We start from the raw sequence: 13,614 nt of genomic DNA, 5'->3' as shown, positions 1-13,614 counted from the left end.
TCCCCGCCTGCCCCGGGGGCCCGGGCAGCGCCGGCTCCTCCTCAGCTCGCCCTCTCTCCCCAGGTTTGACTACGGGCAGCGCTTCTGGGACATCAAGGGCAAGCTGTTCAGCTGCCGCTGCGGGTCCCCCAAGTGCCGGCACTCCAGCGCGGCCCTGGCCCAGCGGCAGGCCAGCGCCCGGGAGGCCTCGGAGGACGGCCTGCCCGACACCAGCTCCTGCAGCGCTGGCTCCCGATGAGACTCCACCGTCCCCCAGTGCCGGTCACCCAGCGGAGGGAGGGCCTGGCGCCGAGGCCTCGGGGCTGACGCTGTGCTGGGCGCTGGGCGCTGGGCCACCGGCAGAGCCCGGTCCTTTCCACGTTTCTCCTTTCCCTCCTCCCGAGGCCCTCCACCCGTGGACAGGGAGCAGTGTCCTGCTGCCAGACTCCTCCGCGGGCCCCGCCTCGTCACCCGCTGCTCCGTTAGCCCACCCGCAAGGTCCTGGCCGCACGGACAGGTCCTAGGTTCCCACCGTCTGCAAGGTCGGGAGCGCCGTGGACTTTGGAGAAAACGTTGGCTTCTTTAAGTAATGGCCGGTCGTGCGTGGTGGTCCCGGGTCCGAGCTCCACGCCGCCTCCAGGGCTCGGAGGTCCGGCCACCACAGACCGCTGCGCTGGGCCACACCGCCCTCCTGTGGGCTCTGATGACGGATAAACTGATTATTTTCTACCATCACTGAACATGAGGACAAACACAACAACAGACAACGGTGCTGATCCTGGTGTGGTTCCCACGCACCATGTGAAATATCAACTGTACAAAGAGAACAAGTGGTTTTAGAATAAACGGGAAACTTTTTTAAAGCTTTGTCTGTGGTGAATAAACTCGCCGCTGCCTTCTGTGTGGTGGCCCAGGTCACACCTTTTTGTTGGCAGATACTTTTTTAACTGTAACTAGTGCAGTAACCTTGGGGGTTTTGTGCGACTGAACATTCATACGCGGTCATGTTTATTTTTTCTGTTAAATGTTTTTGACAGTTTTAAGAGCAGTCTTTTGGCTCGAACCATTTCTTGTTCTGTTTTCAATGAAATCAATAAAAAAAGGAAAACTGAAAGGAAGATTTCATTACGAGACCCGTCTCGGCACCTGCGCTGCCGCGGGCCACGTGGTGCGTGTGCGTGTGTGCGTGTGCACGTGGGCGGGCGGCAGGCGCCGAGGGAAACGGGCGACACCGCACAGGAACACGGACGCGGTGGCAGTGCCAGGTGAGTCCCCGAATCGGAGTGCGGTCTGTGTGTGAACCTGACGCAGCCGAGGGAGCCTCAGGCGGGGCCATGCCTCTGCCCGCATCCCCGTGTCTGTGTCTCCCGCCGGGGCTGGCTCCCCTGCCAGCCTGTGGGCTCCGCAGGCAGTGGCTGCAGCCCGCGCGGGGCCTCCCCTCCCCTCGGTCACACATCACCCGGCCGGTGGCCCAGCCCAGAGTGTGAGAGCGGCCGAGACCGAGTGGCAGGTGTGACAGGTCCCACAGGCGATGCCCTCATTCAGGTGAGACTTTCGGGGTGTCAGCGTGGCCTGTTGGTGAAGGGACCCCCCAAATAGGGGCCACGTCAGATTCTGAGCATTTTAAACAAGTTGTGGGGTTTCCATGTGCCACCTGGCCCAGGGGCCGGCGGTGACCACCTGCGGCCGCCGTGGACGACCCGAACCGGACGTGGGCAGAGCCCTCGGGGCGGGGGGTGCTGCTCCGGCAGGACACTGCTCCAGGCACGCAGGGCAGGCGGCACCCTCTGCCAGCCTCCCACGGGCAGCCGCCAGACATGCCTGGGATGTGGGCAGGGCCCAGGTCGCCATTATTTCTGGCCAGTCGCACATTTCAGTCCGAGTGCACGCTGAGTCCGCTTCCCAGGACGGTGCCGTGCGTGCGGGAAGGGCCTGCGTGGTCAGCCTGTGTGCCGGAGACCGTGACGGCGTGATGGGCCGGGCAGGATGCAGGGACAAGGGACCAGGGCGGGTGTGGAGCCGAGCTGGCCGGTCAGGGCACAGCCCCACCAGCATGCAGGCTGAGCGAGGGGAGTGCACGGACCTCGGCCCCACCCCCACCCCCCTGGTTTCCTTTCTGGTGGCGCCATCAGATGCCGCTCCGAGATCGGCAGTGACTGAGCTGTCCGGGCACAGGGATGCCGAGGCACCTGGGAGGGACCTGTGGGCCTCAGTGCTGCTGCTGCTGCCCAAGCGAGGAGGAGTGGGAGCAGAGGAGAGAGGCGTGCTGATGGAGAGGGATTGGGGTGCCCTCCACCGGAATCAAACCTGGGACCCTTCAGTCCGCAGGCCGATGGTCTAATCACTGAGCCAAACCCGCCAGGGCTACTTACATTTTTATTCAAGACTTCTTTTTTACTGAGGCGAAGTTCACATAACAGTCCACCATGTTAACCATTTTAAGACGCACAGCAGAGGCTTTCATACACCCCAAAGTTCTCAGTCCTCACCATCGTGTAATTTCAAAAGCCCCATCACTCGGGCAGTGCAGACGGACCCAGTGAGCAAGCACCAGCCCTGTGAGGGTGCCCGTGGGCGTGGAGCGGGAGTCCCTGTGGGAGACTGCACGGAGGGGCCACACAGAGTGATGACCAGCACGGCCGTGGCTCCGAAGCTGAGTGTTGACCTGTGAACCAGGAGGTCAGGGTTCGATTCCCGCTCAGGGCACAGGCCTGGGTAGCAGGCTCGGTCCCAGTGTGGGGCGTGCAGGAGGCAGCCAAGCAGTGATTCTCTCTAATCACTGATGCTTCTGTCTCTCCCTCTCCCTCCCTCTCTGACATCAATGAAATATAATGTTAAAAAGGGTCATTAGAAGGACCCATGGCCAGCAGTCTGGTTCAGCGTAGGTAATTGGAGGAAATGAAACCGGGGTCTGGGAGAGAGGCCTGCGCCCGTGCTCACGGCGGCGTCCCCCAGTGGCTGGACCAGGAAACGGCCTAGCGCCCCCAGCACAGGAGTGGCGCTGGACGTGGCTCCGGGCGGGCGGAGTCCTGAGCACAGCGGGAGGCGGCGGGCGTCCTGCCGTCTCCACATGGACGGGCCTCGGACGTTATGCAGGGCAGGTGCCTGGACGGCAGGACCCGCTGACACTCCTCCATGGACTCGGAGAGGACAGAAGCAGAGCACAGTGTGGTTCCTGGGCTGGGGCCGGACCTGGGGCCGTGCTGGCAGGGCGACACACGTCCAGTACAGGATGGTTGTCCTGAGCTGGTGAGCATGCTCAGTCCCATGCCGTCAGCTTGGAAGGCGCTGAGAGCAGGTGCTCAGCCGTCTCCCTGCAGAGCACGAGGGGACCACGCGAGGGGAGGAGGTGTCTGTGCAATGTGTGCGTAACCACAACGCTGCTCGCCGGCCTGGCTCTGTGGTTGAGGGTCCACCTACGAAGCAGGAAGTCAGGGTTCGATTCCTGGTCTGGGCACATGAGCAGGTTGTGGGCTCACCCCAATATGGGGTGTGCAAGAGGCAGCTGATCAATGATTCTCCTCATTGATGTTTCTCTCTTCCCCTCTCCCTTCCTCTCTGGAGTCAGTAAAAATATAAATAAATAAATATATATATATATATATATGAAATATAATCGGTAAAAATAAAAAGTTACACAACCTTCCGTGTGCTCTCCATGGCCAAGCTTGACCAAGAGCTGCATCTTGGTGTGGATGCAGAGCCAAGGCGAAGGGGTGAGCGGGGCTTTGGTGGGCGGAACCAGGAAGTGGGCGGGGCCCGGCGGGCGGCGGGCGGGGCCTGGAGGGGTTGGGCCGGAGGGAAGGCGGGTGCGGATCCAGGCCAAGCTCCTGCACCAGCTCTGAGCACCCCTGGGGCCCTCAGCTGCCGGCCCGCACCCCCACTGTGTATGGAACCCCACCTTGTGAGCCTGCGATGCCGCGGCCACAGGTCCCTCCTCTTCCCGCCCGTGCAGAGCACCGCCCACGCTGCGGAGGACGGAGCCGGAGCGGCAGTTTCCTCTCTGTCCCGGCACCGCCGCCTCCGGAGCGGCTTGGGCGGCCCCGCAGCAGGCGCTGGGCTGCTGTCCCTGCCCCACACCCCTCTGGGTTCTGTTCCCAGACACGCCTGTTGGTGGCCTCCCACAGCCTGCACCCCCACTTCACACCCAAGTGAACCCTGATTTTTGGGGGGCCTGGTCCTCTCTGCCATACTCATTCCCACCTTCTTGGGGCTCAGGGATGCCCAAAGGGGTTTAGGGAACAATTTGCTGGGAGCCTCTTACCAAAGGACATCAGGCATTTTATTTTTAAAAAATACTTTTATTGATTTCAGAGAGGAAGGTAGAGGGAGGGAGAATCACCAATCGGCTCCCTCAGGCACGCCCCTCACTGGGGATTGAGCCCCCAACCCGGGCATGTGCCCTGATCGGAATCGAACCTGGGACCCTCCAGTCCTCAGGCTGAAGCTCCATCCACTGAGCCAAACCAGCTAGGGTTAGACATTTATTCTAAAAGATGGCTGTCCTTTTCCTGCCTGCCTCTGCCTTCCTGTGTGAAGAGGGGCCGTGGCAGCCACGTCTGGCCATGAGGCAGCACTGGGGGGCGGCCTGGCAGAGAGGAGCGATGGGGCGTCTGCACCCCTAAAATGGAATGCTTCATCACTTTTTACTTATTTTTCTTTTTGTAAAAAATATATTTTACTGATTTTTTTACAGAGAGGAAGGGAGAGGGATAGAGAGTTAGAAACATTGTCCTGAGCTGGTGAGCTCAGGATGAGAGAGAAACATCAGTTGCCTCCGGCACACTCCCTACTGGGGATGTGCCCACAACCAGGGTACATGCCCTTGACCAGAATCCAACCCGGGACCTTTCAGTCCTCAGGCTGACACTCTATCCACTGAGCCAAACTGGTTTCAGCTATTTTTCTTTTTGAAATATATTTTTTATTGATTTCAGGGAGGAATAGAGAGGGAGAGAGAGATAGAAACATCAATGAGAAGAGAAAATCATTGATTGGCTGCCTCCTGTACACCCCACACTGGGATTGAATCATGACCTCCTGGTTCATAGGTCGACGCTCAACCACTGAGCCATGCCACCTGAGCCATCACTTTTTAAAAATATATATTTTTTTCATTGGTTTGAAGAGGGAGAGGAGAGAAACATCAGTGACGAGAGGGAATCATTGGTCAGCTGGCTGCCTCCTGCATCCTGCGTGCGTGCCCCCCCCCCCCTCCCGTGGGATCAAGTCCGCAATCCAGGCATGTGTCCTTGACTGGAATCGAACCTGGGACCCTTCGGACCGCAGGCCGATGCTCTAGCCCCTGAGCCACACTGGTTTTGGCTGGGCCATTGCTCTTTATCGAGGTGAGGAGTTGGGTAGGCACGGAGCTGGAAGCGGGCTGCTGACGTCCGAATGCACCACAGTGACAGAGCAGCCAGGGGGGCCTTTGGGATGGGAGTCAGGTGACCGCTCTGCTGGGGCCCCTGCCACCTCGTCGTACTCAGAGCAGCAGGCCGAGCCCACAGCCTGGCCTCAGGGCCCAGGTCACCCGGGGCCTCTGCACACGCCGATCTCACTTCTCTCCACACACACACACACACACCCACACACACACCCCGGGGGGCGGGGGCGTCACTTCCTGTGTCCGCTGTGCCTCCGGGCGGCTGGTGTGGACTTCGCTCTCCACTGGCTGCGAAGGGGACGGCGTCTGACCGCCCCCCCACCCGGTCCCCGAGCAGGAGCCACCAGGACTGAGCACGCTGCTCGGCCGGCACGTGTCCGGTGCCCGTGGGGGCGTGAGCCTGCGTGGACACAGAGCACACACGGCCTCCCCTCCCGTGGTCACTGAATGGCCGGGCTCCGCGCGGACCCAGGAACCAGGTCCCCAGCAGGGCACCTGCCGGCTGTGGGCTCCATTCCCAGGAGGGGCGTGCCAGAGGCACCATCAGTGATGTCTCTGTGTCTGTTTCCCTCTCTCTGTGCCCCCCAACACACACACACACACACACACACACACACACACACACGTATTTGAAAAGACTATGACTGAGCGGATGGCGGAAGGACAGGAAGTGTGGAGATCTGGAAGCTCACGCGGGTGGTGGATGGGAAGGTCTGGACGGACACAGGGAGGCCCAGGCGGGGGCTGTGCATCCGGACCCCCCACCCCCAGACCGGGGCGTGGAAGGCGGCGTGTGGATGTCGAAGGTGCCGAAAGGACGGCGAGGCGGGGCCGGGCCCCGCTTCCCTGGAGGAGGAAGCACCGGGGCAGCCAGGAGCCTTCGGGCGGAGCGTTGAGCGACTGGCGATGCCTCCGGGAGGGGCAGAGGGTCTTCTCGGCGCCCGGCTCGGCCGTCGAGGGCTCGGGCCCCGCCCAGCACCGGCCAGCGCCCCGCCCGGCGCGCCGGACGCACGGAGGGAGCGCACCCGCCGGCCGGGCTCGGGCGCAGCCGGGGCGGACCGGGGCCGCGGCGCCTCCCGGGGGCCGGCGGCGGGACCCGCGGGGGGACCGGGCGGCGGGGACCGGGCGGCGGGACCCCGCGGGGGCGGCCGCCGGGGCGGGGCGGGCGGCGCGGGGCGGGCGGCGCGGCCGGATTGGCCGGGCGCCGCCACGTGACCGGCCCCTTATAGGGCGTGGCGCGGCGGCCGAGGCGGGTGCGGCGCCTGCCGGGCCGGGCGAGGTCCGTGCGGTCCGGCTCCTGACCGCTCGGCTGCGAGCGCCGGGCGCGCCCGCCGTTTCCCTGCCGGGTCCCGGCGGGGGATGCGCGCGGCGCCCGGGAGCCATGGTCCGCTTCGGGGACGAGCTGGGCGGCCGCTATGGGGGCGCCGGCGGCGGGGAGCGGGCCCGGGGCGGCGGGGCCGGCGGCGCGGGCGGCCCGGGCCCCGGGGGGCTGCCGCCGGGCCAGCGGGTCCTCTACAAGCAGTCGATCGCGCAGCGCGCGCGCACCATGGCGATGTACAACCCCATCCCGGTCAAGCAGAACTGCTTCACCGTCAACCGCTCGCTCTTCATCTTCAGCGAGGACAACGTCGTCCGCAAATACGCCAAGCGCATCACCGAGTGGCCATATCCTCCGGCCGGGCCGGGCGGGCGGGGGCTGCCCCGGGCAGCGGGCACAGGGCCGGCGCCGGGTCCGGCGTCCGCGCCCCGCCGGGTGCGGGAGGGGCGGCTGGGCCGGGGCCGGGGCCGGGGCCGGGGCGGTGGGTCGTGCGGCGCCCAGTGGCCATCTTCCGGGCCAGGCGGAGGGCGCGATCCGGGAGCGGCGCCGGAGGACTGGGCTGGAGGGGGCGGGGCGGGGCTGCGGGCCTCCGCCGCCGCGGGTGCGTGTGCGCGCGCGCGTGGTCGCGGCGGGAGCGGGTGGACGCTGGGCGGAGCCCCCTGCCCCGGCCACGTCCCTTCGCTCCCGGCCGGATGCCGAGCGCACGGCCGCCTGGAGGGCGCCGAGGGGGAGCCGGTCTGGGGTGCGAGCCCCGGGGCCGCGGGCCGCTCCCGGCAGCAGGTGCGGCGTGTGTGCGGCCTCTCGGGACACGCATGTTCACGTGCCCGTGTCGGTACATGTGGCTACGTGTGCCGCTGGCAGGAGTGCGCCTGCGCGGGGTCCCTCTCCAGCCCGAGCGGGGGGCGCACCGCCTCCTCCCCCGGGCCTCCCGCCTCCGGGCCGAGCCGGACGGCGCTGTCCGCGGTGCTGGCGGCGCTGTCCGCGGTGCTGGCGGCCGTGACCGCAAAGGCCTGGCCTCGCGGCAGCCCCCAAAGATAAGGGCGGAGGGAGAGGGGGCCCTGGAGGGAGTGGGGGCCCTGGAGGGGTCACTCTCAGGCCCCCTGAGGCCTCCTGGCCGCCTCTCCTCCCCCTGGCGCTCCGGCCGCTCCTTAACCCACGCACTCCCTTCGAGTACATGATCCTGGCCACCATCATCGCCAACTGCATCGTGCTGGCCCTGGAGCAGCACCTCCCTGACGGCGACAAAACGCCCATGTCCGAGCGGCTGGTGAGTGCGGGGCCGTGCCCCTCCCTCCGGGCGGCAACCGGAACGGGCGGCAGCCCCTCCCCAGGGCAGGGATGATGGGGCAGCCAGGCAGCCTGATGGCGAGGCGGGTGGGGGCTCCGTCCAGCGCCCCAGCCACCCCTGCACCCCAGTCCCAGGCCTTAGGCTTCTCGGTCTGAGGACGGAGCGCTGGGCCTGGGCGTGTGGTGCTGATGGACGGCTCAGGGTCAGGAACGCAGGCTCTAGGGAGGGCGGCTGGCGGCTGGGCCGTGGTGGCCTCTGCCCTGGGTGCCCCCTGGGTCTGCCAGTCTCCGCCTCGGGATTGTCTCCCGGCTCGGCATCCCCTGGCAGCCTTCCCTCCCCGCTTTCTTCCTGAGCACCCAGCTGTCCCCACTGTCTGCCACCCCTCACAGACCCTGTGCCACCCCCCTGAGGCCCGGAGCCTGAGATAGGCTGGGTGCCAGGGCGGGGTCTCTGGAGGGGGGGGCAGCGGGAAGGGTGAGGTTTGGGGAGGTGAGGCCAGGTCTCCCGGCCCCAGCCCTCCCTGCTGCTGGGCCCTTGGCCTGGGCTTGCCGTGGGCCCGGAGGCTCGGAGGCCGGAGGCTGAGCCGGAGCAGAGAAGGCAGAGCCGGGAGGATGCAGGCAGCGGCTGGAGCTCTGCCGCCTCGGGCACGTGACTGCCGGGCCTCTCCCCTCACTTCCTGGAGATGAGCAGCGAGGACGCGCATGGCCGCGGGGTGCCTGGCGTGGGCCCTGGGCTTCCCTCCTCCCCCACCCTGGGCCCAGTGGGGGGCGGGGGGCCAGTGAGCCTGCCCCGGGCTCGCCGTCGGCAGGGCACTGGGAGAAGGCAGGAGGTGGGCAGCCGGTGGTGGGGGGGAACCAGGGATGGAGGTTTCGGGGGGCATGCGTTTCTTTAGCATGGGGAAGGCGGGGACACGGAGTGGGATGTGTCCCGTGTGGCTCTTGCTCCGGTGTGGCTGGGCTGGGCAGGGCCACTTGCCTTCTGGGCCCAGCTCCACTGGCATTGTGGACCCTGTGCCAGCATCCACTCTGGAGGCAGATGAGGGCGAAAGGCAGAGGGAGCTGGGGACTCGGGCAGGGAGCCTTAGGCCAGCCCCCGGGACCCTGTCCTGTCCCCACGGGAGGGTGTCTGGGGTGGGGCTGGAGAGAAGCGGGTGGGGGCTCAGCCGGTGCCCGCTGGGGGGCCAGGCTTGGGTGGGCCAGCTCCTGCCTCCTGGTCTGTGGGGAAGGGGCGGGCATACTTCTGCCGAGCTGCTGGGAAAAGGAGCAGAATGGGGTCCCTCTGGGGTGACCCGTCTCTTGGGAGGGACGGAAGGCCAGGCTCTGAGGCTGGTGCCACCGCCTGGGGAGCAGGGGGAGGGGGGAGGCGGGCAACCTGGTCGGGGACGGGGCCGCCACGGCCCTCTGCCTTGGGGCCTCTGCTTGCCTCCCTCCACCTTCCAGCGCCTTCAGCTGGAGCCCTGGCTGGCGGGCCCCATGCCTCCCCCACGCCCTGGCTCAGCCCTGTGATCCGGGTGGAGGTGGGGGCAGGGCTGAGGCCAGGGTCAGCATGGCCCCGCCATCGGGCTCTGGGCTGCCCCCCTGTCCACTCAGAGGCCTTCTGTGTGGTGGGCCCTGTGCTCCCCTGGGGCGGAGGGGAGAGGGGCCATCTGGCCGGAAGCCCGGGGGGCCTGTCATGAGTCAGCGTCCGTGTCAGGGCTGCCGTCGCCGTGGGCAGGGGCGGCGGGCTGCGGGTCCGTGGGAGGGCCTCGGGCCAGGCTCCGGGGAGAGGAAGGCGCCGGCCACTGTCCTGAGCGGGAGCTGCAAACCCGGGCCACAGCCCTGCCCCCTGCACCCTGGGCCGCAGGTCCCCAGGCTTGTGACGCCGCCCCAGCCGGCTGGGCAGGGCGCTCTGCAGGCTCCAGCCCTTCCTCACCACCCTCCTCGGGCACCGGGCAGGGGCCTGGCATGTGGGTGCCTGTGGGCTGCACTGCGCCAGCCATTCCCTGCAATGACCCTCCTATGGGTCTGCCCCCCAGCCCCCATGGCCTAGCCCCCGCTCAGCGGCACTGAGGCCCTCCCTGCTGGCCGTCTCCATGGGACGTGTGCTCAGCCGAGCAGGATGGGCCTCGCTGAGGGACGAGGTGCAGGGGGTGGAGGGGGCGCTTGCATCGTTGGCTCCTCTCTGGCACCCGCCCACCCGCACTGCTCCCCTCGCCACAGCGCCCTGCCTGTGCCCGGAGGGCGGGACGCCCCCCAGGCACCCTGAGGCGGCCACATGTGCTCCGGGATCTGCAGGTTTCGAGGAGGGAGCATCTGGGACTGTGCGTCAGTTCATGAGCCAGTGGGTCCCGGGCTGCGCTCCGGCCTTGGGGCACCGGGCAGAGGGCAGAGGGCAGAGCCTGGGGCCTTGGCTGGTCTTCGCCAGGGCCCGTGGCCTCTGTGCCTCCGTGTCCTTCGGGATGGGGGGCGGGCCTGGGATGGGACGTTGACAGGTCACTGCAGGGGACACTCACCGTGGCCATCACACCCGGCTGCCCGCCTGGAGGGCGGGGCGGGGCCCTCGGGGGCGGGGCCCTCGGGGGGCGGCCTGGGCCGCGGGCCGAGGTGAGCCGTGCGTGTTCTCCGCAGGACGACACGGAGCCCTACTTCATCGGCATCTTCTGCTTCGAGGCGGGCATCAAGGTGGTGGCCCTGGGCTTCGTGCTGCACAAGGGCTCCTACCTGCGCAACGGCTGGAACGTCATGGACTTCGTGGTGGTCCTCACGGGGTAGGTGCCCGCCGTGCCCGCGGGGCCGCCGGGGAGAGCTCTGCCTGCCGACCGCGGGGCCCGGCGTGCCCAGGCCGCCCTCGGCGGGGCCTGCTGACCGGCTGCGGGGCCTGCTGACCGGCTGCGGGGCGGGGGTCGGTCACCGAGGGGGAGGGCTGTCCTGGGGTCTGAGCTTTGACCTGGAAGGTGTCAGTACCCCGCCTGCCCCACGTTTCTCCCAGATGGACCCTGACAGGTCCCTCAGCAGCCCAGGGCCCGGGAAGAGGACTTGGGGGTGGGCCGGGCAGGAGTGAGGCCGAGCACCTTGCTCTTCCTCATTGAGTCCCTGCCCTTCGGGCCTCGGTTTCCCCATCTGCCTGGTGGGTGCCTAGGGCCCTGCCTGTGACTGGGGAGGGAGGAGGAACCTTCTGCTGGGACAAGGGCGCTGTCCACGGTGCTGCCGGCCCCGCCCTGTGCCGCCCCGCCTGAGGCCCGGCCGGTGGGGAGGGCTGGAGGCAGCGCTGGGGAACCGGAGCCGCACTGTTTACTCCCCTCTCCCTCCCTCCCTCCCTCCCTCCGGACCGGAGTCCCTGAGGAGGGCCCCTTGTCTCTCAGGGTGTCCCCAGAGCCTGGCCATGGGCGGCTCCCAGGAGGCACAGGGGTGTCTGCACATTAGAGGGAAGCGGGGCGCGGGCGTGGGGCCTGAGAGCGGCTGAGCTGTGGCGTGGGGGGCGGGGGGAGGTGGGGAGGCCGGAGGTGGAGGGCCTCAGGCCAGGGAGCCGGAGCCTCCGGCCGGGAGAGGGGGCGCCGGCCGTGCCTGATGCCCACATCCTGGTCACAGAGAGCGTCGAGGGGCTCACCTTCCTGGGAGCCCCAGCCAGCGGGTCCCTGGTCCCCAACTCCACCTTGGAGACCCTCCCTCCGTCCTCTTTTCTTGGTTCCTCCGCCTCTTTCCTCCCTCTGTCCTTTCTCCATGTGCTGCCCTCCTCCTCCAGGTCTCCCTCCCTCCCCCCCTTCTCCCCCTTCTCTCCCCCTCCCCCACCTCCTCCAGGTCTCCCTCCCTCCCTCCCTTCACCCCTTCTCTCCCCTCCCCACCTCCTCCAGGTCTGTCTCCCTCCCTCCTCCCCCCCTTCTCGTCTCCCCCGCCCCACCTCCCCCAGGTTCTGTCTCCCTCCCCCCCCTCCCTCCCTCCTCCCCCCCTTCTCCCCCTCCTCTCCCCTCCCCCACCTCCTCCAGGTCTCCCTCCCTCCCCCCTCCCTCCCCCCTTCTCTCCGCCCACCACCTCCTCCAGGTCTGTCTCCCTCCCTCCCTCCATCCCCCCCTTCTCCCCCTTCTCTCCCCCTCCCCCACCTCCTCCAGGTCCTCCCTTCCCTCCCCCCTTCAACCCCCCTTCTCTCCCCCTCCCCCACCTCCTCCAGTCTCCCTCCCCTCCCTCCCTCCCTCCCCCCCTTCTCCCCCTTCTCTCCCCCTCCCCCACCGCCTCCAGTCTCCTCCTCCCTCCCTCCCTCCTCCCTCCCCCCTTCTCTCCCCCCCACCTCCTCCAGGTCTCCCTTCTCCCCCCCCTCGCACCCTTCCTCCCCCCCCACCTCCTCCAGGTCTCCCCCTCGTGTCTCTCTCTCTCTCTCTCTCTGCCCATTTCACTTTCTTATTTTCCTCCTGGTCTTACGTTCCCTTTCTCTTCTCTGGCCTCGTGGCTCCCGGGCTCCCGTCTGAGTCCCTGAGTCCCCGCACTCTGTGTCCTGGGGGGGTGCTGCTGGGCGGTCCCCAGGCTCCTGGCTCTGCACCTCATCCCCAGGGGGTGCTGGGCTGGGAGGGGAACCCCCAGGCAGGGAGGGTGACCTGTGTCCTGTGGGGTCACACGTGGCCAGGGTCCGAGGGAGCCGCTCCCTCCTGCATGCAGCACACAGGATTCGCGCATACATGTGTGTACATGTGTATGTGGGGTGGAGGGAGTGTTTTTCGGGGTGAGCGCTGGCCGGTGGGGAGTCAGGGAAGAGCCCTAACTCTCAGCCTCCTGAGCCGAGGTCCCAGAGGGCAGCCGTGGGGTTACTCTTGCTGGCTCTTGTTTTTAATTAGGGTTCACTCACTCAATGCTCAGGGGGTGGAGATTGGTGGGCAGGTCTCAGGGAGGGGAGGCCCGTTGCCTGGAAGCCCAGCTCCTCCCCAGCGGCCTGCGGGGCCTCCTGCTCTGAGCTGCGGCAGGTCCTGGGGGTGCCCGCTGGCCCCGCCCTCCCCCGGGAGCCCTCAGCCTCCCTGCTCACCGGGGACCAGGCCTGGGGGCGCCGGGGCCTGGGCTGGCGCAGCCTCTGGCCCTGGCTGTGGGGGAGGGAGCCGAGGGGCCGTCCTGCTGTCTGCTCCCCTGTCCCTGCCGTCATTTGTTCGTTCGGGATTGGCTGAGCCCCTGCAGTGTGATGGGTGGGGTCGAGGGGACACGGGGCTTCTGACCGCACCGCACCGTGCCTCCCGCCGCCCGCCCCGCTCTCCCCAAGGCTCCGTCACACCGAAGGGCGTGTGGCGGGCTGGAGGGGCCCGGCGGGGGCGGAGTCCGGGAGCCCTCATTGCCCCTGACTTCGGAAGGACACGGAGGATGGAGCTGGAGAGGTCACAGTGAATCGATGGTGGTCAGAGACGGAGACCAGCAGGCGCCAGGGATGGGGTGTGCGGGGGTGCTGCGGGCGGAGCCGGGACCAGAGCCTGCGGGCTGGTGGCAGCGAGGGGGGTGTAGCAGTGGGGGGAGGGGGCCCGGGAGTGCAGACCGGGAGTTTACTGAAGGGCAGGTACCGGGAGAGGAGCGGGGAGAGGAGGAGGGAGAGGAGGGGAGAGGAGTGGATGGCGGGTGGGGAGGGAGCACGTGGTGCACTGAGGCCGCTCTGTGCTTGCAGCCACGCAGGGTGCAGACGGGGCCTGGGTGCTGGGCC

General features: G+C 67.5%; 2 protein-coding genes across 8 annotated transcripts in view; both read left to right on the top strand.

The window, feature by feature from the left end:
* EHMT1 (euchromatic histone lysine methyltransferase 1) overlaps positions 1–1,112 on the top strand; it is a 63,393-nt gene extending 62,281 nt beyond the window's left edge. For 6 of the 7 annotated variants that reach the window (XM_036416795.2, XM_036416798.2, XM_036416794.2 and 3 more), the window contains one exon: positions 64–1,112. In XM_036416795.2, coding sequence (XP_036272688.2) covers positions 64–238 — 175 coding nt within the window. In that variant the 3' untranslated portion in view covers positions 239–1,112. The remainder of the gene's footprint in view (positions 1–63) is intronic. The other variant, XR_004984173.2, reaches the window with a different exon arrangement.
* Positions 1,113–6,617: 5,505 nt separating this feature from the next.
* LOC123651464 (voltage-dependent N-type calcium channel subunit alpha-1B-like) lies at positions 6,618–10,741 on the top strand. The gene is made up of 3 exons (XM_045573928.1): positions 6,618–7,030; positions 7,845–7,950; positions 10,578–10,741. The coding sequence occupies exons 1-3, from the start codon at positions 6,747–6,749 to the stop codon at positions 10,719–10,721; spliced, it is 534 nt and encodes a 177-aa protein (XP_045429884.1). The 5' UTR covers positions 6,618–6,746; the 3' UTR covers positions 10,722–10,741.
* The last annotated feature ends 2,873 nt before the right edge of the window (positions 10,742–13,614 follow it).

This window comes from Pipistrellus kuhlii, unplaced genomic scaffold (assembly GCF_014108245.1).
Source record: "Pipistrellus kuhlii isolate mPipKuh1 unplaced genomic scaffold, mPipKuh1.p scaffold_m20_p_57, whole genome shotgun sequence".
NCBI lineage: Eukaryota > Metazoa > Chordata > Mammalia > Chiroptera > Vespertilionidae > Pipistrellus > Pipistrellus kuhlii.
The sequence above is the reverse complement of the archived record's forward strand: the minus strand, read 5'-3'. Positions and strand labels throughout refer to the sequence as shown.

What these genes read in the sequence shown, in the direction of transcription:
- LOC123651464 (XM_045573928.1), top strand. Translation starts at nt 6,747, where the DNA reads ATGGTCCGCTTCGGGGACGAGCTGGGCGGCCGCTATGGGGGCGCCGGC. An exon ending in AAGCGCATCACCGAGTGGCC is followed by an intron (nt 7,031 to 7,844) that starts ATATCCTCCGGC and finishes TAACCCACGCAC; the next exon opens with TCCCTTCGAGTACATGATCC. An exon ending in CGCCCATGTCCGAGCGGCTG is followed by an intron (nt 7,951 to 10,577) that starts GTGAGTGCGGGG and finishes TGTTCTCCGCAG; the next exon opens with GACGACACGGAGCCCTACTT.